General features: G+C 54.9%; 2 protein-coding genes across 6 annotated transcripts; one reads left to right on the forward strand and one right to left on the reverse strand.

The window, feature by feature from the left end:
- Positions 1-1,273: 1,273 nt before the first annotated feature.
- On the forward strand, positions 1,274-3,622 carry METTL7B (methyltransferase like 7B). The gene is made up of 2 exons (XM_030322843.1): positions 1,274-2,056; positions 3,150-3,622. The coding sequence occupies exons 1-2, from the start codon at positions 1,559-1,561 to the stop codon at positions 3,384-3,386; spliced, it is 735 nt and encodes a 244-aa protein (XP_030178703.1). The 5' UTR covers positions 1,274-1,558; the 3' UTR covers positions 3,387-3,622.
- Positions 3,623-3,989: 367 nt separating this feature from the next.
- Positions 3,990-23,907, reverse strand: ITGA7 (integrin subunit alpha 7). 5 transcript variants are annotated; one of them, XM_030322842.1, is made up of 26 exons: positions 23,545-23,907; positions 19,141-19,268; positions 18,960-19,039; positions 17,554-17,809; positions 16,942-17,073; positions 16,527-16,646; positions 15,471-15,678; positions 15,149-15,342; positions 14,697-14,785; positions 14,440-14,567; positions 14,235-14,330; positions 14,017-14,078; positions 13,702-13,871; positions 13,128-13,277; positions 12,335-12,450; positions 11,579-11,771; positions 11,416-11,496; positions 11,230-11,309; positions 11,013-11,087; positions 10,767-10,869; positions 10,059-10,235; positions 9,749-9,880; positions 7,339-7,452; positions 7,011-7,109; positions 6,797-6,922; positions 3,990-4,743 (listed from the first exon to the last, which is right to left on the reverse strand). In XM_030322842.1, the coding sequence occupies exons 1-26, from the start codon at positions 23,748-23,750 to the stop codon at positions 4,513-4,515; spliced, it is 3,546 nt and encodes a 1,181-aa protein (XP_030178702.1). In that variant the 5' UTR covers positions 23,751-23,907; the 3' UTR covers positions 3,990-4,512. The 5 variants fall into 5 exon arrangements, with proteins under 5 accessions (XP_030178702.1, XP_030178699.1, XP_030178698.1 ...); XM_030322841.1 differs by lacking the exon at positions 16,942-17,073 and adding an exon at positions 5,711-5,823 and having other exon boundaries at positions 4,603-4,743; XM_030322840.1 differs by lacking the exon at positions 16,527-16,646 and adding an exon at positions 5,711-5,823 and having other exon boundaries at positions 4,603-4,743.
- Positions 23,908-25,322: the final 1,415 nt, after the last annotated feature.

A 25,322-nucleotide genomic window follows, 5' to 3' on the forward strand; every position in this document is an offset into this window, starting at 1 on the left:
TTGCCACTTCCTTCATGAGCTCGCGCCCCTACTGTGGGGGGAATTTCTGCCTCCTTTACAGGGACAACAGAAGCAAAGCCTAGAGAAGAATGTGTCTCACTGTGGGGTCACAGAACCTCTCTCCTGAGCAGCAACACAGGGGCTGCTCCTGGCTCTGGCAGCTGTGTGGGAAAAGACAGTTTCCTGAAATAGTTCATCCCTGCCTGACTCAGGAGTTGTCCCCAGACCTTTTTTCTAAGGCCCCCACTGGCCAGGGCAGATCCGTTGGTGGGTCGACTGGAGGGCAGAGGCAGCGGACTTTGACAGAGTGACCCTCTCAACCAGGGACTTTTTTAAAACTCAATCCTCCTCCAGAGGCCATCAACTGCCCTGGGAAATGTTCCTCATGAGATTTTAGACTATTGTCATTCCCTCTTGTATAATTCTGAGCTATACAAAATTTCCTTTGGCCTCTGTGCAATTGGTGTGCAGTCCTTAGGACTGTCTGGGGGAGCTTCCCCCAAGACTCTGAGGGAGGCTTGGGCCAAAAGAAAAGCCACCATCTAATAATTTGGTGACTTTCTGCTAAGATGACTATGACCCCAAAATCTGGGCTCTGAGACTCCCTTGCCTTAGTGGCAGCCTAGTACCGAAGCCTCGGGGGGTACTGTCCTAGGCTGTAAGGACAGCTAGCATCACCTGCTTCCCGTCTCCCCCCACTCTCCTTAGATCACACGAATGTGGAAATAGGAGGAGACCTTGGAAACTGAGTAAGGCCCACCCAATCTCTCTCCATCTCCCCATTTTACAGATGAGAAGTTGGAGCCCAGAAAGCAAAAAGACTTGCCCAAAGAAACAGCAAGTTGTAATGGCAGAACTAATTCTGGGACCTACACTTCCCGACTCTTCTTCTCCACTCTTTTTCTCCCTTCTTTTCTTCTATTGCTGAGGCACTGCAGCCTTGAATGTGATAACAAACACCAGTCAGTTGAGAAAATGCCTTCCTTTTGGCCTGCAACCTCCCTCCTTCTTCTGACCAATCAGGCCTTACCCTGAATACTCTGTGTTTGACTTCTATCTGGGGCAAAGGCATGTTACAGTTTACAGGGCCCTGGGGGTGTGCCAGGAGAATCCAACCAGAGTTTCCAGCTTGCATAACCTGTGCACGTCCCGGGGACAGAATGAGGCCAGCACATGCCCATGAGTCAGCTCTGTCCCAGCACTTGGCCCCCATGAAGCTGTGACCTGAGACATATCTGTCTCCGCCCTTCCCACTCCTCTCTGAAATGATCAGCACTTTCTGCCTTCAACTGACAGAGCACCCCGGAACTCAGGACACTAGCACCACCTGTGCCTCCACCCCCCATAAAACTTGTTGAAGAGCCTGTAGGGCTAAAAGAGCTGAGCCCTCCGGAGGTATTCCATACACCCTCCCCCATCCTGGCAAAGAAAAAATTGACAATGAGGACACAGGGAACAAAGTCCTGTCACAGGAGGAAGAGAGACTCCTGTCTGCAGTGACTGCAAAGAGAGAAAAGGCCAACGCCCCAGCGGAAGCACCACTCAGAGTCGGTCTGTCATGGATGTCCTGGTCCAACTCCTGCAGCTGCTGGTGCTGCTCCTGACCCTGCCCCTGCACCTGATGGCCCTGCTGGGCTGCTGGCAGCCCCTGTGCAAAAGCTACTTCCCCTACCTAATGGCGGCACTGACTGCCAAGAGCAACCAAAAGATGGAGAGTAAGAAACGGGAGCTCTTTGGCCAGATAAAGAGGCTTACGGGAGGCTCCGGGAAGGTGGCCTTGCTGGAGCTGGGCTGCGGCACTGGTGCCAACTTCCAGTTCTACCCAGCTGGCTGCCGGATCACCTGCCTGGACCCAAACCCCCACATGGAGAAGTTGCTGACAAAGAGCATGGCTGAGAACAGGCATCTCCAATATGAACAGTTTGTGGTGGCTTCCGGAGAGGACATGAAACAACTGGCCGACGGGTCCATGGACGTGGTGGTCAGCACCCTGGTGCTGTGCTCTGTGCAGAGTCCGAGGAGGGTCCTGCAGGAGGTCCAGAGAGTGCTGAGGCCGGTAAGCAGAAGGGAGAGGGACTGGAGAGGGGGCAGGCAAAGGCAGCAGTGGCCGCTCCAGAAAGGAGAATGTGCTGTACTAGCGCATTAGACACCCATCCACCCCCATCTGCTGGTGAAGAGCAAATAGGACCAGGGCTTCGACGGGGCAGAATAGGATGCTGTGGAAGCACACAGGAGAGCCACCTTACGCGGCGGTTGTTTGGGAGGTAGGGGAAGATGGGAGGAGGGGAGAAGGACACCTAAGGAAGTGAGGTTTTACATTGAGATCTGAGAGATTAAGCAGGTTGTGGAGGAGTGGGGAAAATAAAAGAGTGTTCTAGATAGAGATATTAGGGGAAATAGAATCTATAAGATTTTGAACTGAGCGTGGAAAGGAGTTTAGGATGGTTTCCAGGTTTCTGGCATGAGTGACTGGTGGAGGGAGGGAGGTTTAGAGGGAAGTGTCATTTGCTGAAATGGGAGAAACCTATTTGGGGCTTGTTAGGCCTGAGATGCCACTGAGACAGCCAGGAGGGAAAGTCACAGAGGCGGTTAGAAGTCCAGATCTGGAAGTCAGAAAAAGGTGTAGCCTGAAGATAGTGATCTGGAAGTCACCAGCTTGTAGCTGGTAAATTCAGAGCACAGGGGTACATGAGATCACTCAGAGAGGGTTCAGCAAGGAGACAAGAGCTGAAGGAACCCCAGTGTTAGAAGTCAGGCGCAAGGTTTCCCTGGGATATTGGCCAAAGGAAGAGGTTGGGTGTACGCATCTGAATTTTGGAAGTGAGCATCTCTGTACACAGTGAGATCTCTGCTCTAGTCTCTCCATCTCACCATCTATCTGCCCTTGGCTAGGTTGTTCCTCTGGCCATCTTTTAAAGATCTCTCACCAGTCATCCCCACTGGGAGGTTCCTTACATGCACTTTTGAGTGGGAGGGTGGGAGCCAAAGTCTGCAGAAAAAGTCAGGAGCAGAACAATTCCCCTCATAAACTTGCAGACCAGCAACCCCTGCTTCACCAAGAGGCTTGACCAGGTTTGGTCAGCAGGGTGGGGGTGAAGTGAGAGGAAGGGTGCGGAATGGAGCAAGTGACACTAACTCTTCTCTCCCAGGAAGGAGTGTTCTTCTTCTGGGAGCACGTGGCTGAGCCCCGTGGCAGCTGGGCCTTACTGTGGCAGCAAGTTTTAGAGCCTACTTGGAAACACATTGGGGATGGCTGCTGCCTCACCAGAGAGACCTGGAAGGATCTGGAGAGTGCTCAGTTCTCTGAACTCCAAATGGAACAACAACCCCCTCCCTTCAAGTGGTTACCTGTTGGGCCCCATATCATGGGAAAGGCTATAAAATAACCCTTCCCCAAGCCCTGCCTCCAGACAGAGCAATCCCACCTACCTGCTAAGTCTGTCTTCCCCTGAGAGAAATCTAGGCAAAGAAGTCATTCCCTCCACCACCCCCTCTTCCTCCTTCCCTCCACCTCTGTCAGGAGTCTAACTTCAATTCTTCCTTCCAAAGTGAAAAAGCTCTGGGGCGCCAGCCTGGCTCAGTCAATAGAGCACGTGACTTTTAATCTCAAGGTCATGAGTTCAAGCCCCACACTGGGTGTGAAATCTACTTTCAAAAAAAAATGAACAAAGTGAAAGAACTCCATTCCCACCCTGACCACAGGGAGGAAAGTGATATTCTCTCCTTTCCTAGACTGGGTCTCCCAATTTTTGCCCACCCACTCCTAGGCCAGTTCCCTGTCCCTTTCCTTTGTTCCCACAGTAGAGCTCCCCCTCCTCTCTGTCTGAAGCACGTACCTCCAGGGACTGGTCACAAAAGTCATGATACATGCACCCCGCCGGCCCCCCAACCCTCCCTCCCACTACCAGCTTTGTCTGGAGCTGGAGTGGGGGGTGCAGAGAGAAGCAATCTTACCCTGGAGATCCTGGACAAGGGGGAGCAGGACTCAGCAAAGAAGTCAGAGGTTTTGTCCTCAAATATTGTTTAATAAATAGATAAAATCCACTAGATTGATGCAGCAAACTAAGGTCAGAGGAGAGAGGAAACTAGGGAGAGAGAGAGGAAACCCCTGAGTCGGCAACACAACCTCCTCCCCAACCCTCTGGGTTTAAGGCACTTTCAGGGGGACAGGTCCTTGGGGTCCTATTAAACAAGGTGAATGGGAGAAGGAGGGATTAGGGTCCCCTCTCCCACTTTTGCATCAGGACCTCACTGCCCTTCTCCCCCGACCCCCACAACCCCATTCTTGATCTGCCCTCATCTCACAGTGTTCTAAGGGGAAGTGTGTTCTAAGGGGAAGTTTTGGGAGGTGCTCCTTGTAGGGGGTGGGGGGAGACATCTACGCCCCTGAGGAAACAGATCCTGTCACATCCTGATGGGACTCCAGCAACCCACTCTACCCTCTTCATCCCAAGGAGCCATATCTGGGGAAAGGGTGGAGGGGACCCACAGGCCAGGCTGGGACGGAAGCAGCTAGGCGGTGCCTGACACGGGATGCCCCTCTGAGCCTGGCTCAGGGTGCCCATCCGCAGCCAGGATGGGGTGTGCATCGGGGCCCTCCCGCCGGGGGCTGCCCCAGTTGTTCCTCAGGATGGTGCCCGTCTTCTCCTCTTTGAACTGCTGTCGGTCTTCCCGCGGGATCTTCACCGCGTGGTACTGGGGCACGGTGGCCTCGGGGTACCGTGCCCGCTTGAAGAATCCCATCTGTAAGGACACCAGGCCCAATGTGAGGAGTGTGCAGGGCTGAGGTCCCTGGAGCAGATATCAGCACAGCACAGAGCCTCGCCTCCACCATCACTGGGACAGAAAGTACCAACTACGGCTGAAAGGGGTTGCGTTGGACAGCATCCAGTGCAGTGCGCGGCCCCTGCAGGTGCCACAGTCAATGCGGGGTCCCCAGGTCCTCACTCACAGAAAGAGAAAGACCAGGAGGGGCCAAGGGTGCAGGACCAAGGACATATCCCTTGGCTCCTGGAAGAGGGAGTTGAAGATGGAACGTCAGGAACGCTGACCCCACCCAAACTTTTTAAGAGACCCAATAGCATGCCCCAGGACATAAACGAGATCTGAGGCAAAACATCGCTCCCTAGACCCCTGCATACTTGGAATGACTCCTCTCGAGCCTCAGATGCACACAGCCCAAGTACTCAAATGGCGTCTTCCTCAGGGCAGGGCCCTCTCATCCATGAATATGGTGGCCTAGCCCCTTCCTACATCGTGAACATGCTGGCCCTTACACACAAAAGTGGAAATGTGTCCCTTGCACACTCACACTCAGGACTGCCTGAGACTCCTACATGCTCCAACTGCACGGCATGTCCTTGCACGTTGGTCTCTGCACGCCCATGCCCACAGAAAAGCCATGCACGAACCTTCCTGCACTCCCACATGCTCATATGCTGGGAGCCCACCCACCCCTCTGCGCATGCCTCAGGCTATGTATACTCACCCTTATAATCTCACCCTTATGATAACCGCCCACCCCAGTTCCTAGAACTCACACCACCCTCATGCAATCTCAGTTCTTCACCCTGCACATTCTTGGTCCCCTGAATGCCGGGGGCTCTACTCACAGTTACACACACATACACACACACACACACACACACACACGTGCACGCACACACACACGCACACGTGCACACGCACACACATGCACACACACAATTACCCCGCAGTCCCTGGGCCCCCAGCTTCCACGGCCGAGGGCTGCACAGCCAGACGGGCCCGGTGATAGTTGGTGGGAAAAGACGAGCTCTGGCTGCTCCGATGGAAGAAGCCACACTGGGATGTCAAGGGGGGGAAGGGAGCAAAAGAGGTGGAGGATGGGAAGACTCAAGAAGGATGGAGGCCCTTATCTCTGCTCTGTCCCCCTCCCATGAAAGCAGGGAGCAGGGAGTCTGGTGCCAGTTTCATGAAGGTATCCATCTCCAAGACTGGCCAGGCTCCCAACAGTGTGGATGCTAATCCAGAGGCCTGGTCCACTGATGACTCACATTTGCCCAACAGTGTGCTTGGTCAGCAACTGGTCCAGGGAAGACTAGGGCCAGTCCCCCATGGGGCCCCAAGAACATGCATGGTTCCCCAGAGCCCCATTGTGGCATGTGGTTCAGGGTATGACCACTGATGGTGGATGTGATTCCGTGTACTGACATGTGCATGTGCATGCTTTTACATGGAACCCCAGACACAAATGTGATTCCATCTATACTATGTACGAAGACAGTTCCAGATAGAGCCTGGTATGTAGAGGCTCCGAGCTCAGTCCTGGAGGTAGTCCCTGGAGGTAAGTGTCACCTGCTGTGCCTTCTGTGTCACAGTTCCCTTCTCGGCCTTACCTGCCAGGCTCCAGTGAGATCAGACCACACTTCCCTGCCTCTATGACTTTGCCTCCCTTGATCCCACCCACCTCATCCCCCACATCCACATCCTACAACCGCACCTTCTTCTAAGCCAACTGCTCTCGAGCTCTCTCACCTCTGAACTCCCACTGCACTGTCTTGCCTTAGCGCCTTCTGCCTTGTCCTTAACTACAAGGCTCACCTCCCCCACTAGACTGACTCTCAAATCCTTGAGGCCAAGATCTGCATCTGACTTCTCTCTGAGATGTCCAAAGCCTGAGAGAGTCCCTGGGACATACAAGTGTTGAGCGCAGGCTGGCTGAACAAATGAGAGTGTGGCTGGGAAGGAGAACCACAGCATGAAAGGCCACCTGCCTGGCAGGGAAGACCCCCGGCCCCACCTCCCCGAGCCTCACCTTCCACATGAGCAGCACCAGCAGCGCCAGCACCAGAAGCCCGGCCAGTACAGCCAGGAGGATGACCCACCAGGGGACTCCTTCTGCCACCACAGCCACAGGGTCCAGGTAAACCATCACTGGGATCTGGGGAATGAGGGGTTAAGAGAATAAGAGCTGGCACAAAGGGAAAGAAGAGCTTCCTCACCCCAACATCCCCAGGCCTGCAGCTCACCACTGTGGAGGCGTCTCTGAGCAGCAAGTTCTTGATAGAAGACTTCACAGTGATGTTCGCTCGCACAATCACTTCCAGGGACTTCACAGCTGAGTACTCCTAAGGGAGCAGAGAAGGACAGCCTCCTCCTGAATGCCCCATGCCCCCCATCTCCCCTCCCCCCCAGCTCCTGAATTTGTAAATGGAAGGGTCCCCAACCCAGAGGGTATTTCTGTCTGTCTTGGGTTAAGAGTGTGCTGTATTTCGGGAGAAGGCAGAAGCAGCGGTGAGTCCCAGACAGACTGCTGGGGAAGAAGACACCAGTCCGGCACCCCCACAGGGCTCTTACCTCCAAGAAGGTGCTGTTCCAGAGGCGGCCCCAGACATGCAGCACAGCAGCTCGGTCAAAGCTATATAGAGGGCAGCTGAACACCACACAGTTGGCAGTGCCCCGGACACAGTCCTAGGGACAAGGACAGGCAGGGCTCTGAGCCACTTGGCCCCAGCCCTCTGAGCATACGGAGGGCCCAACACCCTCACACATGTGTTCACACAGACACAGAGTCTGCCCAGTGCCTACACTCCATCCCTCCATGAGCTCCGACACCTTGGACCCCCTTTTCCCCTTGTTCCTCACTCATGTCTCTCCCATTTTCCTTACCCGACCTCAAACTCACCTTCTCCAGGAAGTCTTCCCAAACTAACCCCATGGTCCAAAAGAGCAGCCTACCCCAAATCTGGTCTATCTGGCCTTGAAATACGTGGAGAGCAGGGAGGGGGTCTCTTACTTGACATCAGCGGCAGAGTAACTTCCCCAATGAATGCTTATGTTATATAACAATGGCTCCCTTTACTGAGCACCACTTACCTGCAAGGTACTTATTAAAGCTTCCAACTGTCCTGCAAGGTGCATATTATTATCATCCCCATTTTCCAAACTAGGGAATTAAAGTTCAAAGAGGCCAGGTGCAGGAGTCCTGGCTGGCTCAGTCAGTGGAGCATGCAACTCTTGATCTCGGGGTCATGAGTTCAAGCCCCATTTTGGGTATAGAAATTACTTAAAAAAAAAAAAAAGAGGGGGTACCTGCGTGGCTCAGTCTGTGGAGCATGCAACTCTTGATCTCAGGGTTGTGGGTTTGAGCCTCACACTGAGCTTGGATATTACTTAAAAATAAAATGTTGGGGCGCCTGGGTGGCTCAGTCGGTTGAGCGACCGACTTCAGCTCAGGTCATGATCTCATGGTTTGTGAGTTTAAGCCCCATGTCGGGCTCTGTGCTGACAGCTCAGAGCCTGGAGCCTGCTTCTGATTCTGTGTCTCCCTCTCTCTCTGCCCTTCCCCCACTCATGCTCTGTCTCTCTCTGTCTCAGAAAGAAATAAACATTAAAATAATAATAATAAAAATAAAATCTTAAAAAAAAAAAAAAGGCCTGGTGACCTGCCTCAAGTTGCACAGCTAGCAAAGTTGGTAAGTGGTGGAACAGATATTTGAACCCAGGTCCATGGTGGGCAAAGCCACATGCCTACACTAAGCCCAAACGCACAGGAGGAGGAGGCTGTCCCAGGAGCTGCTGTGGGACAGGGGACTTAAGCCCTGCTCCTTCCAGGTCAGACCTAAGTTCACTTGGCCCAATCCCACCTGATGATCCAATTGCCTAAAATTTGTGTTATAGTCACCACACTTCACGTACAGAAGAATGGCTTTGAAAGCATTCGAATTCTTTGCATGGTCTTTTATTTTGCCACTTTTGAGCAATTCAAGAATCCTTGATCGGTTTGTCTAAAAGCAATTTTAAAGTCTTTAAGTTTATTTCTTTACTTTGAGAAAGGGTGCGGGGAGAGAGAGACAGAGAGAGAGAATAGGGGAGAGGCAGAGAAAGAGAAAGAGAGAATCCCAAGCAGGCCTGATGTGGGGCTCAAACCCGTGAACCATAAGATCATGACCTGAGCCGAAATCAATGACACTTAATCAACTGAGCCTCCCAGGCGCCCCCCCCTCTAAAAGCAATCTTCAGCAAAAGAATAGATTTCAAGTTCTTATTAAAAAGGGAGGCCTTTCAAGGGAAATTAGTCATGTAGAAAAAGCAGGACAACACACATAACAGGGAGTCTGCTGTTTTTCAAGTTCGGACTACCCGCACGTGCCTTCATCTTGCCTCCTGCCATGCTCCTGCTATGCTCTAGTGGAGCAGGGAGGCTGAGGGCCCCCACAAGAAACAGGTGCTCTGGTGGAGCTCCCTCCCAGACAGATGACACCAGAGCTGGCCCAACTGTTTAAGATCCCCCTGCAAACTGTCTCTTTGACTCCTTCTACTGCCCACTCCTCCATAGCTGGGATTCACCTCCTTGCAACCAGGCCATAGTCTGCCCCCACCACCACCCCCCTAGTCTGCCCCTCCACACTCTCACTGCCAGCACCATCCTACAAGGGTCGAGCACAGAGCGCGTGCTCATCGGCTCAATAGATCTACTTAAAGAACCAAACTATGTAAAACAAGGAATTGATTGTGCGGCTAACTGGCTGTAGGTCAAGTGCCCTGCTCTGGACTGAGTACTTGGTGGCCATAGGGGACCTGTGATGTCAGCAGCTGTGACGTAACCTGTCTTGTCAACTCTGTCCAAGTGTCTGGCCATCACACCTTTCAACAGGGCAGCCTCTCAGACAGCCACCCCCTAAAGCTCCATGTCCCCCAGCATCCCGTCACAGCACCAACACCCCTACCCTTCATTCCGACTGTACCATGTCTGCCCTGCCCTCACCAGGGTGATGTTTTTCTTCTTCTCGGCAGAGGACACTGGCCACCAGGATGTGCTGGGCTCTGGCTGCTCGGGATGTTCCTGCTGCTCCGGCTGCTCCAGCTCCCTCCGCCTCCTATCCCTGCTGTCCACGTCCTGGATGCAGGGAGTGGAGGCAGTGAGCATCCCTCCAAGCAGCAATCCTGAGGTGGCCTCTCCTCCCCCACTGCCTTCCTCCTGGCCCTCCCTCCGGCTTCCCAACCCCACGACATCCCCAAAGTCTAACCACCCCCACCCTGTTTCAGTGGCCCCGACCACCCTGCCTAAGCCTCACCAGTTGGAGGATGTTGGGCCTCGGGGAACAGAGCCCCTTCTGCCCAGGCCCTTGCCCGCCCTCCAGCTCCACCCGCATGGGGTACAGCAGCCACTTTCCGTTGGCAATCTCATGGGGCCACATGATGTTGAGGAAGGCAGAGCCCAGGGTGTTAAGCGACTGGCCTTGGTTGGAGACCTGTGGGCACAAATAAATATGAAGGGAGGGAGCTTGGTTTTTGAACAGGCTCTAAATCTGCAGAGATAGAGGAGACAAGGGCTGAGGGGAAGGCCTCAGGAAGCAGAATTTCAACAAAGACTCGGGATCCTAGACCCCACCAAGCATCATTCTCTGCCCACTCCAAACCAGGAAGACCTGGAGATGTCACTGCAAGGGTGGGAGGCCCCAGTCAAGCAAGGGCAGAGTTCTAAAGAGAAACATCATCCCTCCCCCTCTGTCCCTATCCCCCAGCTAATGGCCCTGGCAGAAAAGCTTCCCTGGACCCTCATGGCCTACCCAGACCAGTAGGTGAGATGTCCATACAGACACGACCAGCAAATGGTCAACTGAGGCCCCAACACAAACACCTGCCCACATCCAAGGTCCAGGAGCAAGGGGAGGCCCTTGCTGAACCATCATGCCGCCATAGGGTAGAAGAACCACAGCTCTTGGGACGTATCTCAGCCTCTCTACGTGCCAAAAAAGGAGGGGCCTTACCAGGACACTCACCGTGACCTCATACTTGACCTTGCTGCCTATATCCCGCTCAGACCGCATGGCGCTCTCGCCCCGCACGACACCAGAGAAGAAGAGCTGCTGGGGAATGGCCACCCTGGCGCAGAAGGGTCAAAACGGGGGCTGAGGAAGCCTGGGGCCTGGCTGATTGGAGGGTCAGTAGGCAGAGCCCGGGCCAGGGCTCAGGAGTAGCAATGCGTCCCCCCTTCCAGCAGATATGCCCATTTGGTCGGAGCTTACCCCGTGATGGACAGCGGCAGCTCAATGAAGACACGTGCTCGGGCAGAGACCGGATGAAGCTCCTGCTCACTGATCCTGGCATATGAGCAGGAGCAGGCATGGGCAGGGGGCACAGGTACCACCCCAAGGGCTCAGATGAAGACAGCAGAGCCCCACCCAGGTGGACATCAACCAAGCTGCCCCCACCCTCACCACACCCTGGCCCCACCAGGCTTACGTGGCCAACAGCAGCTCCACTTCCAGCTCTGTGGTCTCAATAGTGATCCCTGAGGTGCTAAGGATGAGGTAGAAGGTGACCTAGACCAAGAGTGGAGAAAGATTAGGGTCAGGGAAGGCTAAGGGCGGGAGAAGGGGTCTGGGCTTAGACGGGCACTCCAACAGAGATAAGGGCTGACATGCTCACCTGGGCACCTCTCTTCATGGGGTTCCCCAGCTCACACTCGACATGGGAGGCATTCTTGTTGGACAGGCAGAGCGGCTTCTCCTGCAGTGGGGAGGGAAGAAGAGGTTAGTTTGGGTTACTGGAGCCCCCAAGACCCCACCCCCACCCCGCTGCAGCTCCTCACCGCAGGGTCCAGGGCTCGGACTCCTGAGTAGTGCAGGGAGGCAGGGAGGGTGACCAGAAGCTGGGCTTCATGAGCATCATCCCCATCAGCCTGGGGCTGGGCTGGATCCGAGGGCAGGTTGGTGACCGTCAGCTCCAGGCCAATGACTGGCTGCCCACTCAGGGCAAACAGGGCTGTTGTCCCATCTGCATCCCTGGAGGTCAGATCCCATTCACTCTAAATCTGAACACCTCCCTCTGCCTCTCCCACTCCTGCCTCCTCCTCGCCCAGTGCACGCTGCCTGCTTCTACCCCCTGAGTCTCTCCTCCCACCAGCTCCCTCACATTGGCCTCCACACCAGTCCAAACCTCAGGTCTTTCCACACTCCAGAGAATCAGACTAGGAGTCAGGAGACCTCCCTTCCGGTCCGAGCTCCCTTACTTACCCACCTGGGGGAAGTGACTTAACCTCTCAAGGCCCCCATTCTCTATCTATAAAGGGACTAATAATAATTCCTACCTCACCGGGTTGGGAAGACTAAACAGTGAGCTGTATGTAAACTTTATATTATCATATACATTCACATACATATACTATCATATATCGTGAAGGCTTGTTATTCTTCGCCAGGAGAGCCCCTATGGCCCCATCACTGATCCTCATCTTCTGAATTATCACAGATCCTCCCCAGCCTCGGCCTGGCCCTCCGGAGGGGGCTTCCTTCTCTTCCTTGAATTCTCGCCTTCCCACCCCACCTGACCCCTCACTCCTCCTCACATGGGCAGAGGTTGGAACTCCGTGTCGCTGACCCGGGCACAGAAGCGAGCATGAACCAGCTGCAGGTTGCTCTGACAGATCTTGTCTTCACCACAACCTTGTTTCAGGAAGTGGATCTAAGGAGAGATTTGAGGAGAGGGTGATTCGCAGGTGTGAGGCAGGGGATGAATGTGTCACTAAGGCATACAGTGGGGTAGAGTATCACAAGATTAAGCAACCTGGGTTCAACTCTCAGATCTGCTGCTTACTAGCTGTGTGATATTGAGCTGGTCACTGACCACCCTGTGCTGTGTCCTTTTCAGTAAAACAAGCATGTGATGATGACAAGGTAGAGGCCAGCAGGTAAGTCCACAGTGAGGCCACACTTCCCTAGCCTCCCTTGCATGTAACTGAGTTCCAGATTTAGAACATGAAGAGAAGTGAAGAGCATCCCTTCCAGACTGGCCAGGAGGGCCATACAAGGGGCTTCATGTTCTTCCTTCCGGGTGATAAGGAGAGAGGCTACCTAAGGACCTTGGAGGCCACATCTGAAGATGGCAGATCCCTATGAGCCCAGGCCCCTGAATGAATGCATGGGATGGAGGATTAGTGTCCCCTCTGACTACGAACACATGATCACTTGGGCCATTTTCCATTTGGGGGTCTACTTGTCACAGCACCTAGAGATCTGAGGAACTGCTGAGGTAGCACATAAAAGAGTTTTGAAAGCTACAAATGCATGTCACTGGGAGGGACAATGATCACTGCTTCTCCTAGCCCCTTCTCCTGAGCTAAACCAGAACCCATGGCTCACCTCTGCCCTCTGGGTGCTGGGCTGGTGGGCATTGAGGATGGGGGCCACTGGGGGCAGACCCTGGCCAGGAGCCTGTCGCCGGAGCCGTGGGGTCTGGAGACTGTAGGACAGGGTCACCACAATGGCCCGAAGCTTGTCTTTGACATTCTCCTGTGAAGAGGAAAGACGGACAAGGATACAATCTTCAGGCCCCAACCAGATCTAGGACAGATTTTGAAACCTGGCAAGAAGATTAGGGAGGTGAAGGAGAGAGGTGAAGACCAGAGCAAAGGGGAGGGAAAGCGACTGGGATGGAAAAGGGAAGAGCCCAGGATCTAGGGCTTTGAGGACCATGTGTGACAGGGGAACCTGCCATCTCCATCTCCAGGGAGGACAGAACTTGTACTCTGGACATAGAAGGCGGAAGACACAAGAAGGCAGCTGGCGAGGAGAAGGTCAGCCTATAAGGGAGGCTTCCCAAAAGTGGAGATCAGAAAATGAGGTGTAAGCATGTTTGGGAAGAAGCTAAGAGGAGTCAACAAAAAGAGACCATGCAATGACAATGACTCTCAGAGGCCAAGGGGTCAGTGTCCACCTGTAGCTGGAACATGGTGTCTCCACAGACTCGGTCATGCTGGTGCTTCAGCCACACGGTGCCTGAGGCCTGGTGCTTGGGGTCATCTGGGCCACGGCTCAGGAAGGTCACACGGGGGACCTGGCCCCGGAGCCTTCGGTCTGTGTCCCCATCTAACACATAATCCAGGGCTATGGCGTGTGGGGAGAGGAGGGGAGCCAGTGAGCTGGAGAACTGCTCTAATCTGACCCTATCTCTGAGATGCCTTTCTCTCCACCTCAGAGTGACCCACCCTGAAACCCAAAGGGTGGAAAATGGGAGGGGAACCTCACTCACCCACAATAGGGCTGTAGCTGCTGGGGGTTGCAATGTAGCTGAAACAGACCCGCAAGTCCACACTGTGGGGGCAAGGGTAGCTCCTGAGCCAGGCAAGACCAATGGGCCAACACCTCACTCCTGTCGCAGCCCCAGTCCCCAGCCCCACGCTGGGCAGAGGAAGAAAAGGGGAAAATGGACCCTGAATTTTCCCTGCCTCCCCTTGGATCCCACCTCACCAGACTGAGTGGCCAGCAGCACAGTTAGGCTGTTCTAGATCAATGGCTCGGGGAGCAATGAAGACCTCATGGGACACATGAAGGACGGGTCTGGCCCTGTGGAATGAGGAGTTGAGAGCACAAGAAACATGAGACTATGAGGCAGGGAAAGAGAAGAGCTGGCCTTAAGGAGGGAGAGGCAAAGGCAGAGGAGGGGGCTGATCACCTGAAGAGCACAGCAGTGTCAGCCAAGGAGCCAACCAGTAGGTCTGGGTAATGATTCCCATCCACATCCAGGCCACCGGACAGGGAGTAGCCAAAGCTCTTTATGCCCACGGCCTCACCCTCCAGCACCTGCAGGACCAGACCATCAGCTCCCCACCAGCATCACCCCCAGCCTGCCCCCTGCCCTCTGCTGTTGTGCCCCCTTTATTTCCCCCACACCCATTACCCCCACACCTCATCCCAACGACCCCCTCTTACCTGGGAAGGTTTGATGACAACCCCCAGGCTGCTCCCATGGTAGATAAAGACTTTCCCATCCCCATCAAAGGGAGCCCCCACAGCGATATCTGTGGGTGTGGGAGAAAGGTAATCAGACTGGGGCGGGGCAGGAAGATGGGGTCCAGGCCCCAACTTTCCCTCAATCACTCAGTTCCATATAATATGCTTTCTATTTTATTGAGAGGCTACTAAGTCCCAGGCACCTTACACACATCATCTTTAAGCCTCTTAGCTACTCTCTGCAGATATGACTATCAGAAAGGTTACTTGCCCAATGTCCCAAAGCTGGTAAAATGATAAAGCTCAGATGTGAGCCCAGGTTGTTTCTCTCTCAGAGCCCTCAGAAGGCCTCCCCCTTGACCTCTGAGGCACTTCCCCATCCCTGCTCCTGCCCCCTCCCACCCCTGAGGCTTTCCAGTTCCCAATCACACCTGCAAAGCCATCTTGGTTGAGGTCCCCCAAGACAGCCAGGCTGATCCCGAACATGGAGTCAGGAGAGCCACAGAGCCGGAGAGGGGAGACCCCAGCCCAGTGACCCCCCTGGTTCATGTACACATACACGGCACCCCCCAGCTCTTCTTGGCGCTCAAAGAAGTAGGGGGCACCCACTACCAGGTCTGCCCAGCTATGGAGAGAGGGAAATAGTCAGTGTGGCTCCCTCCCCAGCCAGGGGAGTCAGACAGATGCCAGAGGCCCCTGAGACCTCCTAGACCCAGCCTCCCCCAGGCTGCACTCCCCTGTGCCCACTCTTACCCATCATTATTGAGATCGGCCACAGCCAGTGAGTAGCCAAAGCCGGAGGTCAGGCGCTCCCCAGACAGCATAACTTCGGGCACCAGGCGACTGGCACTGTCTTTGCGCAGAATGACCACAGCACCCTTGTGGTTGGCACGGGGGGCCCCTGCCACAAAGCTCAGCTCTTCTGCACGCACCAGACCCTTCCCCGAGTCGATGGAGAAACCTGGGTGGGGCGGCTTACCAGTGAGCACTCCCCAAAAGATTTAGGAGCCAGGGTGTGTCCAAGCTCCCCCCACTTTGCCCCCTCCTCACAGGTCCGGAGCCAAAAGGTAGAGGTGCCCTCCAAGTTATGAGCACCACAGCCGGACTGCTCTACCTCCCCCTCCAGAGCCCTGGAAGCCCTCCCACACCCAGAGGCTGGAGTTTGGCACAAGAAGTGCGATGAGATCAGCCTTGGGGACTGGGGAGGAAAGACAAAGGCAATGACTAGGAAGGCCAGCCAGCTGGGCAGGAGCTGAGCAGGGCACCACGCGTAAAGTTCCCAGGGAACGTCTCCCCTCTGCACACCCAGGTGGCCCCAGTCCCATCCAATGCACCTTCTTTGCCCCCACTCCCAATGCACTCACAGGGAGAGGAAGTCTTCATGTGGACAGAGGGGAGCCAAAGGGGAGTGGGAAAGAACTTGGTTCACCCAAACATCTCCCAGGCCTCATTTCCTCCCCCTCTGCAGAGGGATGCAGTTGAGACAAGGAGAGGGACTTACCAACAAGGCTAGGGCTTTCTCGGGCATGTGCCCACCGTCCGCCCTTCAGAGAAAGTCCCACTAAAGCTCCACCCTCCTTCTTTCCCAGTACGGTCTCAGCCCACCTGGTTCTTCCTCCATGGAGACCCCAGGTCACATCCCCCTAGGCCATCCCCCTGGGGGCATCTTCTCAGGCCTGGTCACCGCGCCCAGCTCTTCTCTGAAATTTGGGCCCAACATGGATTTCCCTGGGTGTATGTTGGTGAGGGCAGGGCAGGAGAGGAGGGGAGGCCAGGCCAAGCCCCCAGGGCCCAGGGAAGCTTACAAACCTAAGTAGCTATTCAGGGCCAAGTCTCCGGCTGGTCCTGGGAGCCGGTCAGCGGGGTCCAAAGTTTTATACACCAGCTGGTCAGGGTCTGAGCTATCAATGTTGGTCACAAAGAGCAACCCTGCGGGGGGCAGGTAGGGGGAGACACCAGGGAAGGGACATCCAGAGGAGGGGCCACAGAGTGGGGAGACAGAGTCAGACATAAAGGCAAGAAGAAGGAGGTACAAGAGGAAGAGGTGGAGAAAGAATATGAGAGAGACAAAGAGGCCAGCGAGATAAGAATCAGAAACAGAAAGACAGAGAGAGACAGGGTGAAAGCCAGAGACAAAGACACAGAAGGATGGGAGCATGGAGAGGGATGACAAGAGAGAGGAGCAGAGGGTTAGAGCAGCTCTGGGCCAGGGAGGGGTCCCTACCAAAGTAGCTGTTGGCAGGGACCGGGATGAGGCGGGGGTCCTGCTCCTTCTCACCCCCCGCCTCGTAGGGCCCGTCGTCCAGGTGCGCCAGGTCCGCCGAGCCCTGCACACAGAGCTCCACCCTGGCGGTGCCTGCAAGGACAGACCCATTAGTGCTCCGGGGCAGGGAGCTAGGAGCACCTCTCAGGCCAGATGCCAGTTAGACAGGCACACGGGGACTCCCCTGGTCTCCCGTGCAGCCCTGTCTCTACCCCTTCCCCAGCCCAAGCTTCCTGGCCCCACAGACTTGCTGTCCCACTCACCAAGTGTCAGCTCGGCCAGCGGCAACGTGCGGACACGGGGATGGGGGTGATGAGGTTGGGGAGTGAGCAGGCCCAGCCGTGCACGTGGGGGTTCATGCCAGCGTGGTGAGGAACACTCGGCCATTCGAAGGACAGGAGACGCCCCCATTTGTGTGTGTGCTGGCACAATGAGGGTGGGAGATGTGCCAGTGCCCCAGGGCTACGTGGTGGTGAATGTGTGGGCATGCTCGGCCACGTGCTGCTCCCAATCCCGTTTCTGAGGTAAGAGGCCATTTTGGTTCCCTTCTCCCCTCCCCAAGGAGTGACTCACCCTTCCAGTTATAGGTTCCCGGGGCCCCAAAGAGGAGGTAGTGGCTGTCAGGGGAGAAGGCGGCAGCTGTGCCCTGCTGGCAGAACCCAAATTGTTCATGGCCTTGGGGGCGACCCTCACAGAACTTCCATTCCCCGCCATCCAATTCATCACGGACGGCCAGGTCTTGGCTTAGCACAAAGCAACGACCGATCACATCCCTGGTCTCCAGGATCTGGTCTACTCGCTGCCGTGCCTCATACCGGTGTGCACAGGTCTGTGGGAGGAAGGGATGTGGGGTCATCCACTGTGTGGGCCAATGACCCACGAGAGCCACGCAGCCCGCATGCAGACGTGTGGCAGGCACGGTTTCGTGAGCACACACACATGCACACAGACACACACATCATGTGAGCACCGCCACTCAGCTCAGTGGTAGGCAATATATACGTAACTATCCCACTTGTGCCCACTCGCTTGTCCCAGAAGGGAAGAAGCCTTGTTCCACATTCTGCCCGGGCACCCGCAGGTACGACTAAGCCAGCACACAGCACTCTGCCTCTTTGACCATGCCATATGTGCCTGTCCCCAGCACACCAAGCTGGTCCTGTCTCTACACTTTGGTAAGTGCCACCACTTTGCAAAGAACTTCCTCCCCTCTCTGCTCCTGACACGTTGCTCATTCTGGAAAGGTTGCCTAAGATCTCTGCTACCTGCAGGAGTCTTTTCTGTCCACTCTCCTTTGGACTTTCACACAGTGACCGTACCCCTCACTTAACATTAACCATATTCTGCCCCACAGTGGCTTAATTGTGCATCTGCCTGTCAGTGATGGTACAGAGAGAAACACGCAAAGAAAAAGAGAGAAGGAGCGTCTCCAGAACTATGTGGTAGGCTCTTTGCGCCATGGACCAGGCTTTTCCTTGTCTTTACGTTTCCTCTCTTAGTAGCTAGCACAACACCTGATGTTTAAAATGTTCTCAGTAAGAGTTTGACAAATGGATAGATAGATAGATAGATAGATAGATAGATAGATAGATGGCTTTAAATTATAAGGACAGGGACCAGGTGTACCTGGGTGGCTCAGTCAGTTGAGCATCCAACTCTTGATCTGGGCTCAAATCATGATCTCAGGGTCATGGGTTTGAGCCCTGAGTTGGCCTACTTAAGATTCTCTCTCTTTCTCTCCCTGTGCCCCTCTCCCCGGTTCACACTCACTCTCTCTCTCTAAAAATAAAAATAAAATAAAATAAAAATAAGGACAGAGACCATGTCTTATACCTTTTTTCTATCTCCCTGAGGTCCTGGGAATTAGGCCATCATACTACATGCCAGCCTGTGTTCTATAAACACACCTGTGCACATGCACACCATATACACACTCACACACCCCACCCTTGCATACAGTCACAAGGAGTGGTACTCACGACAATCTTGCCTCCAGGCCCCTGGCTCCGAACACTGACTCCCAGCCACTGGTTCTCCTTGCTTTCTTTCTGCACATCAGCTGGAGGCAGGACACTGGGAATAAGGAGAGGGAAGAGGAGGCCAAGTCCTCTCCTCCCCTTCATGCGCTGCACCCCCTCCCCACCCCTACAGGGACCACACCTCCACGGTCGATGTCCACTCTGTAGCAGTCGGTCTCTTCCAGGCTCAGGGGACAAGCGAAGAGGCCTCCAGTGCGATTCGCCTGCTGCCCAGGCAGAGCCAGGGCCTGCGGAGCACCCACCAGCAGCCTGCACAACGGGACAGGAGCAGGAGTTAGCAGACAGAACGCTGTGCCTCCCCAGGGCTGCCCAGGTCCAACCCCTCAGAACCAAGCCGAGTGTGGAGAACTAAGGAGTAGGGCCAGAAGTCAGTTTCCCCAAGTCTGGCGAGGACAAATTAATATACTTGGCCATGCAATCATCACATTACACACGCACATACTATCTGGATGAGGGGCCACATGCACTGTAGATACACACACGTGCGCATGTGCCAAACAAAGCAGCCTGGCCAGAGCTGCTAGTTTGAAAGAACCGCCTGTTCCCAGCACCTGTTCCTGACCAGGCCTTCCCTACCCACTTCCTGGCCCCATCCCCAAGCTCTACCCTCCTCCCCAAACCCAGTCCAGTTAGAACCCTCCCAGAAATGCCAAGAATGCTGAGAGCAGAAGCAACAGGAGCCCACACTGGTACCACAGGGTGGCCCAGGGAGCAGCCTCAGAGGCCGAGCAAGAGGCTAGATATGGGCCCGTTGCCCCATGCTTCATCCGGGGCCCACCAAAGACCCCACCCCACCCCCAGCAACCCTGCCAACCCCAGATTCCGTCAGACAGCTGGCCTGGAGGTAGGGGCCAGTTTCTCCTCTGTCTCCAACCCTACCCCCATTTTCTGCCCCTGTCCTGAATCCCCTTCCCCATTGTTCCTCCTCCTCCCCACATCCATGATTTTCCCCATTCCTCTCACCCTCCCTGCCCCCACCCTGTCCTCTCTCCTACCTCCCCCTCAGACGCTTTCCCAGCTACAACTTTCTTGGCAGGACAATTTTCCATGATCACAGCCAAGGTTTTTTTCCCCAGGGGAGGACTGTGCTGGGAATGAAGGCTGCCTGGGTCCCCTGGGGCTGAACCCCAGGCCAGCAGTGAAGGAAGGGGTAAGGTGAGGTGACTGGCACCCAGCTGACTACAAGGATCCCTCTTCACAGAAGGAGAGACTCAAAAGTGGAAGCAGGGAAACCTCGAGGCCTCTCTCCCACATTCTTCCTCCATTTCCCTTGCTGGGGATGAGGCCCAAAGTGGTGTCGGGCAATATTGCAGACAGGCATCTATGGGGCACTGTGCCAGTCCTGAGGGGGAGGGGAGGGCACAGAGCCACACTCCCTTCCCACAGCTCTAGTCTCTTAGCAGCTGTCATCCCGCATCAGAGCCAGTGTCCAGAGTGAGGAGGGGGCAGGGAGTGGCAAGGAAGACAGCGTGCATTCGGCATTCATCAACAGCTATGTATTGAGAACTTAGCATCTGCCAAGCCTTGTGTCAGGCACTGGTGAGACAAGGAAGTAGTATTTCTTCAGCACCTACTGTGGGCAAGGCCCTAGGCTAGATGCTAAGGATATGAGGAACGAACATTTGTCACCCTCTACCTAGGTTGCAGACATCAGGCTGGGCAAGTTACATGCATTCTCTCTTTTAAGCATCACAGCAATCCTATATGAGGGTTCCTTTCTCGTCTTTCAGAGGAGGAGACTCACTCACATACATTAAGTAGGATGCTGGAATTCAAATCCACATCTGCCTAACTCCAAAACCCATGCCTTTTCCACCATAGCCAATGATGGGCCATCTCCAGAACACTGAGACCACTCCAGAGAAAGAACAGGAGGAAGGGGAGGGGAGAGTACCCTGCACAAAAAAGGAAATGACACGGCCAACCTTCCAACAAGTCCGCAGTACCCCCCGCCCCATCACCAAACTCAGAGATGGCCCTGTCTTGGAGGACTGGGGCTATCTTACTCATCTCTACGCTTGCCCCATAGGAGGCACGTGGATGCATTTGTTGAACGCACACGTTGTGTGGACTCCCAGAGACACCCAGTGCCTCAGCTGGTCAACACATAGCTAAGAACCAGAAGAAGCTAATATCAGTGTTTAGTGTTCACTTCTCCCCTAGAGGTCTACGTGGGGAGGAGGATGGAGGGAAGAGGTCCATATGGAAGAAAGAGGCTTGTGCACATACATGCGGCCAGCCTCACTCTCGGTGGAGAACAGACCAGCCCACCCAACCTGGGAACAAGAGTTCCCACACACAGCCTCTCTAGTCCCTCCACCTCTGCCCCAGCCACACCCTTTTCTGGCTTCATCCCACAGTCCCCGACCACCCCAGGTCTCTGGACACTGACTCCCAACCACTGGTTCTCAGCCACAGCTGTACCCATTGCAGACAAAAGCAAGAACACCTTGGCAGCTGGGGGCAGAGGGATTCCCCAGGAGCCTGGCCAAGTAGAAGCAAAGGAGTAGCCCACTACCACCACACCTCTCAATTCTGCACACACTCCAGGGCTCTGACCCAAGGCCTGCCCTCTCTGACTCTCTCAAACTGGGTGGCCCTCTGGGGGGAGAGGGGGGGGTGCTTGGCCCAAAAGTTGACTCAACCGGGGTGATCTGGCCAAGCCTTTGGATCCAGGTTTGCAGTGAGGCACTAAAGCTATTCTCTAGCTCTGTGGATCATGATACAGGAATAACAGTAACAGGAATAACACTTTCACAGCATTCCCTGTGGACTTTGCGCTATTCTAAGGGTTTTATACATACTAAGAACTCTTAATCCCCACAAAAACTCTATCTGGTAGTCCTACGGTTGAACTCCACTTTACAGCTGAAAGATATAAATGAGGCTGAAACCACAGAGTCAAGAAGGTTAGACTTCAAAGTCTCATCCAGGGGCAAGACTGAAAGACATCACAATGGGTGAAGCCTTTCAATCGGTGGGTGCTGGTGAAGGAAAACTGAAACTCAAAAGCTAGGGACTGAGCAAGGTACCGGGTCTCTCACGTGCCACCAGGCAGCAGAGCACCCCTTGCTGGAACCAAAGCAGGGTTAGACAGTCAGGCTCCTCTGGGAGTGCCCCCAGTTTGGCTCTGGGAGACAGAGTCAAGGGGCCACCTTCAGAGAGGAGGGGGAAATGACAAGAGACCAAGCTATTAAAAATAACTTAGAATTTGCCTGGAAATAGCTCAGAGAGTTCAGCATGTCCTAAAAAGGCCTCCAGTCCTGGAACTCTGGCCGATGGGGGAAGAAGGGAGGGAGAGACAAGATGAGGTAGGAAGCAGATAGAAGCCTGAAGAGATGAAGTCAGTTGCTTTCTATCTCTCCCAAAGGGTGGGGGACCACTGACCATGCTCCCTGATGACAGGGATAATGGAAGAAGATTAGAGCTAGCTCCTCCTTCCCAAGCTGGGGAAGAGAAATGAGCTCCTGTCCCTACCCTCTGCCCCCAAGCAAACACTATCCAGGAGAAGACAATCCCAGTGGACAGCATTGATCCCAGTAATGGACACTTAGTGTGGCTTAGGCTCTGGCCTAGGAAAGAAAAGCCCCCTGGCAGGAGGGGGTGGGAAGCTTTCTTCCTCTTGTCTCTCTTCTTAAAATCATACATGTAGCTGGAGCCAATAGGATATGAAACATGACAGACATAGGCCCCACACATATGTGTCCATCTCCCAATGAGTCCTGAACTGAATAGGAAATAACTAGAATTGTACTCTGCCCCTCACTCCTCCCTGCCTTCCCCCACTACTGGGATTCCCAGACCTGGAAATTTCCTGAGGAGGAGGAAGGGGAGCACGAGCCTGGCCAGCATCCTTCTTGAGTCGCTGTCGCTGTCGCTGTCGCTGTTGCTGCTGCTGCTGCTGCTGCTGCTACAACTTTTGGGGGTTCTGTTTTCTGCTCCATAATCAAACCACCTAGTACAGGCTGCCCTGTACCCTCCCAGGTCCTCTCCCAGCCTCATATTCTTGAGCCACAGAAATAAATGGCAGGTCTCCCCTGGTCTCCAGTGCCCTGCTGTCTTAATTCCATCCCATGGCAATGTTCTCACAGGAACTTATGTCTGGAGTCTAACCCTCCATCCTTCCCAGGGTGTCTTCAACCTCTCTGCCCTTTCCCTCTCCTCCTGCCCTAAGCAGAGACAAGACGTTCAGTCCCGCTTCCTGAGGAAATTCAGCCCTCTGACGGAGGGGAGTCACAGACCCTGGGACTGGAGCAAGGATGCAAGTTGGGGGGAAAACAAAAGGAGATCGTTCCCTGCCAAGACAAGAACCTCTCTCTCCCAACTCATCCCCAAAGCAAGACCCTCGGGGTCTCAGAGCCTGAGGGTACGCCTCCAGACCCAAGACAGATGAGGCAAGGTTGGAGTGTGGGGTATCTGTGGACAGCCTGAGTCGTCGTGGGGTTGGAAGACTGAGAGATGGGATGGGGGTTGGGGGAAATCTGTGGCTCGGGCACGGGGATTCTGGGCGGGTGCGGTGACTCACCAGCTCTGGGGTCGGGGCTGCAACTGCCGGTGCAGAGCCACAGAGAAGCCGAAGAGGCTACCCGGCTCGCCCTCCTTGCGCAGGGCGCCCATCACGTCCAGATTGAAGGCGACAGCCCCCGGGCAGAGCAGTCCGGCCAGCAGGGAGCCAAGAAGGTAACAAATCCCGGGGGGGCCCCGAGGACCACGGCCCGGAGTCCCGGCCATGCGGCGAACCTTGCGCGCGCTTCCCACGAGCGCAGGAAAACTCGCTCGCGCCCCAAGCTCCAGGTCTCCCACGGCGAGCCTCTGGTCTCGCGTCTCGCAGATCTTTCAGGGGTCTCGCAATCTCTCGCCTAGCCCCCCTCTCCCGCCGCCCCGCCGCCCCGCCGCCCCAGCACCCCTCCAGGGCAACTGCAGCGGCCGCAGCCCAAGGGTAGCCCGAGCTCCCGCCTCCGCTCCCAGGGGCGCCGCCCCGCACCCCGGCTCCGCCCTCGGCCCCGCCCCTCGCCCGCGCGGCAGGTGGAGGCTTCGCTGCGCCGCAAAGGGATGCCCAGGCTGGCGACTCCGGGTAGGAACGGGCCTGGCTCGGCGGGATCCCCACCCCAGCTTCGGCCCCGCCCCAGCCTGCGCGCTCCTGCCCTTCCCCCACTCCAGCCCAAACCCGCGAGTGGTGCGGGCGGCGCCTGGGAATGGGGGGGAAGAGAAGTACAGATAGAAAGGGACCGAAAAAGAGAAAGGAACGTATGAGAGGAGAAGTGCGTGACGCAGTCTGGGAAGAGAGATGCAGACGGAGAGATGAAAGGGGAGGGTCCTGTGTGGTCCTTTGGTGCTCCTTTCTCTCCAAGGTCAAGTAGAGCGCCTCATTGCTTTTTGAATCACGCCGCTTCCCGCCCCATGCCATCCCACCCCCCACCCCCCCAGAAACGCCCAGCAATGACAACGGCTACGCTAGCCACGACGTCAGCATTCAGGGAGATTGAGGAAAAGATAGAGGAAAGAGGAGAGAGAGAAACTCAGCAGGTCTGGAGAGGAGAGCAAAAGAAGCAGGTAGAAAGAAAACAGAAAGAGAAAAGAGATGGAGAAAGAAGGGCAAGAGTTTGATTAATAAAGGCGGGGGGGGGTGAGTTGGAGCCCCACCTTGGGCAGAAAGATTACAAGAGAGAAAGAGAGAGAGAAGAAAGGAAGAAAGGGAGAGAGAGAGAAGGAGGAAGGAAGGAAGGAAGGAAGGAAGGAAGGAAGGAAGGAAGGAAGGAAGGAAGGGAGGGAGGGAGAAAATAAAAACACCCACAAGGAATGGAATGGAGAAAAGAAAATTACTGAGGCTGATACAAGAAGAGGAAATTAAGCAGCAAAAAGGGAGTGGGGGGTCAAAGAAGGGCAAAGATGAAAAAGATTGGACCCAAGAGGGAGAGGGATGGAAAGGATGTCTTCATTGGAAAGGGCAGAGTTCCAGACTGGTCCAGGCAGGATCCAGGGTGGGGCTTTGCAAGGATCTCCACAGGGAACTGCAAGCCTGTCCTTTTTCCTCTCCCTTTCCCCCAGGCTGAGACAGAAGCAAAGGGAGGGGGACATTTTCCAACCCTCTGCTATTTATAACTCCAATCCAGAAACGGAGCCAGGAGGAGAGATAGGAAATAATTTGGGACAACTGGAACCTAGCTTGTTCCCACCTCCCTTCTCATTGGGTGTTGGTCTTTTGTATATCCACCTGTCCATCTTTCCCTTGTCTCTCTATCTTGTTTTGTCTCATCTCAAACTCTTTTTGTCCCTCTTCTTGTCTCTGTCACTTGGAACCCT

This window comes from Lynx canadensis, chromosome B4, assembly GCF_007474595.2.
Source record: "Lynx canadensis isolate LIC74 chromosome B4, mLynCan4.pri.v2, whole genome shotgun sequence".
In the NCBI taxonomy this organism is placed as follows: domain Eukaryota; kingdom Metazoa; phylum Chordata; class Mammalia; order Carnivora; family Felidae; genus Lynx; species Lynx canadensis.

Bases quoted from the DNA above. Each gene is read 5' to 3' on its own strand.
- ITGA7 (XM_030322842.1), bottom strand. From the start codon at position 23,750: ATGGCCGGGACTCCGGGCCGTGGTCCTCGGGGCCCCCCCGGGATTTGT. The intron at 17,810-18,959 runs GTGAGTACCACT...TTCCTCCCACAG, and splicing joins GGCCTGGAGGCAAGATTGTC to ACCTGTGCACACCGGTATGA. The intron at 11,310-11,415 runs GTGAGCATGTCA...CTCTTGGTCTAG, and splicing joins CCATGAAGAGAGGTGCCCAG to GTCACCTTCTACCTCATCCT.
- METTL7B (XM_030322843.1), top strand. From the start codon at position 1,559: ATGGATGTCCTGGTCCAACTCCTGCAGCTGCTGGTGCTGCTCCTGACC. The intron at 2,057-3,149 runs GTAAGCAGAAGG...CTTCTCTCCCAG, and splicing joins TCCAGAGAGTGCTGAGGCCG to GAAGGAGTGTTCTTCTTCTG.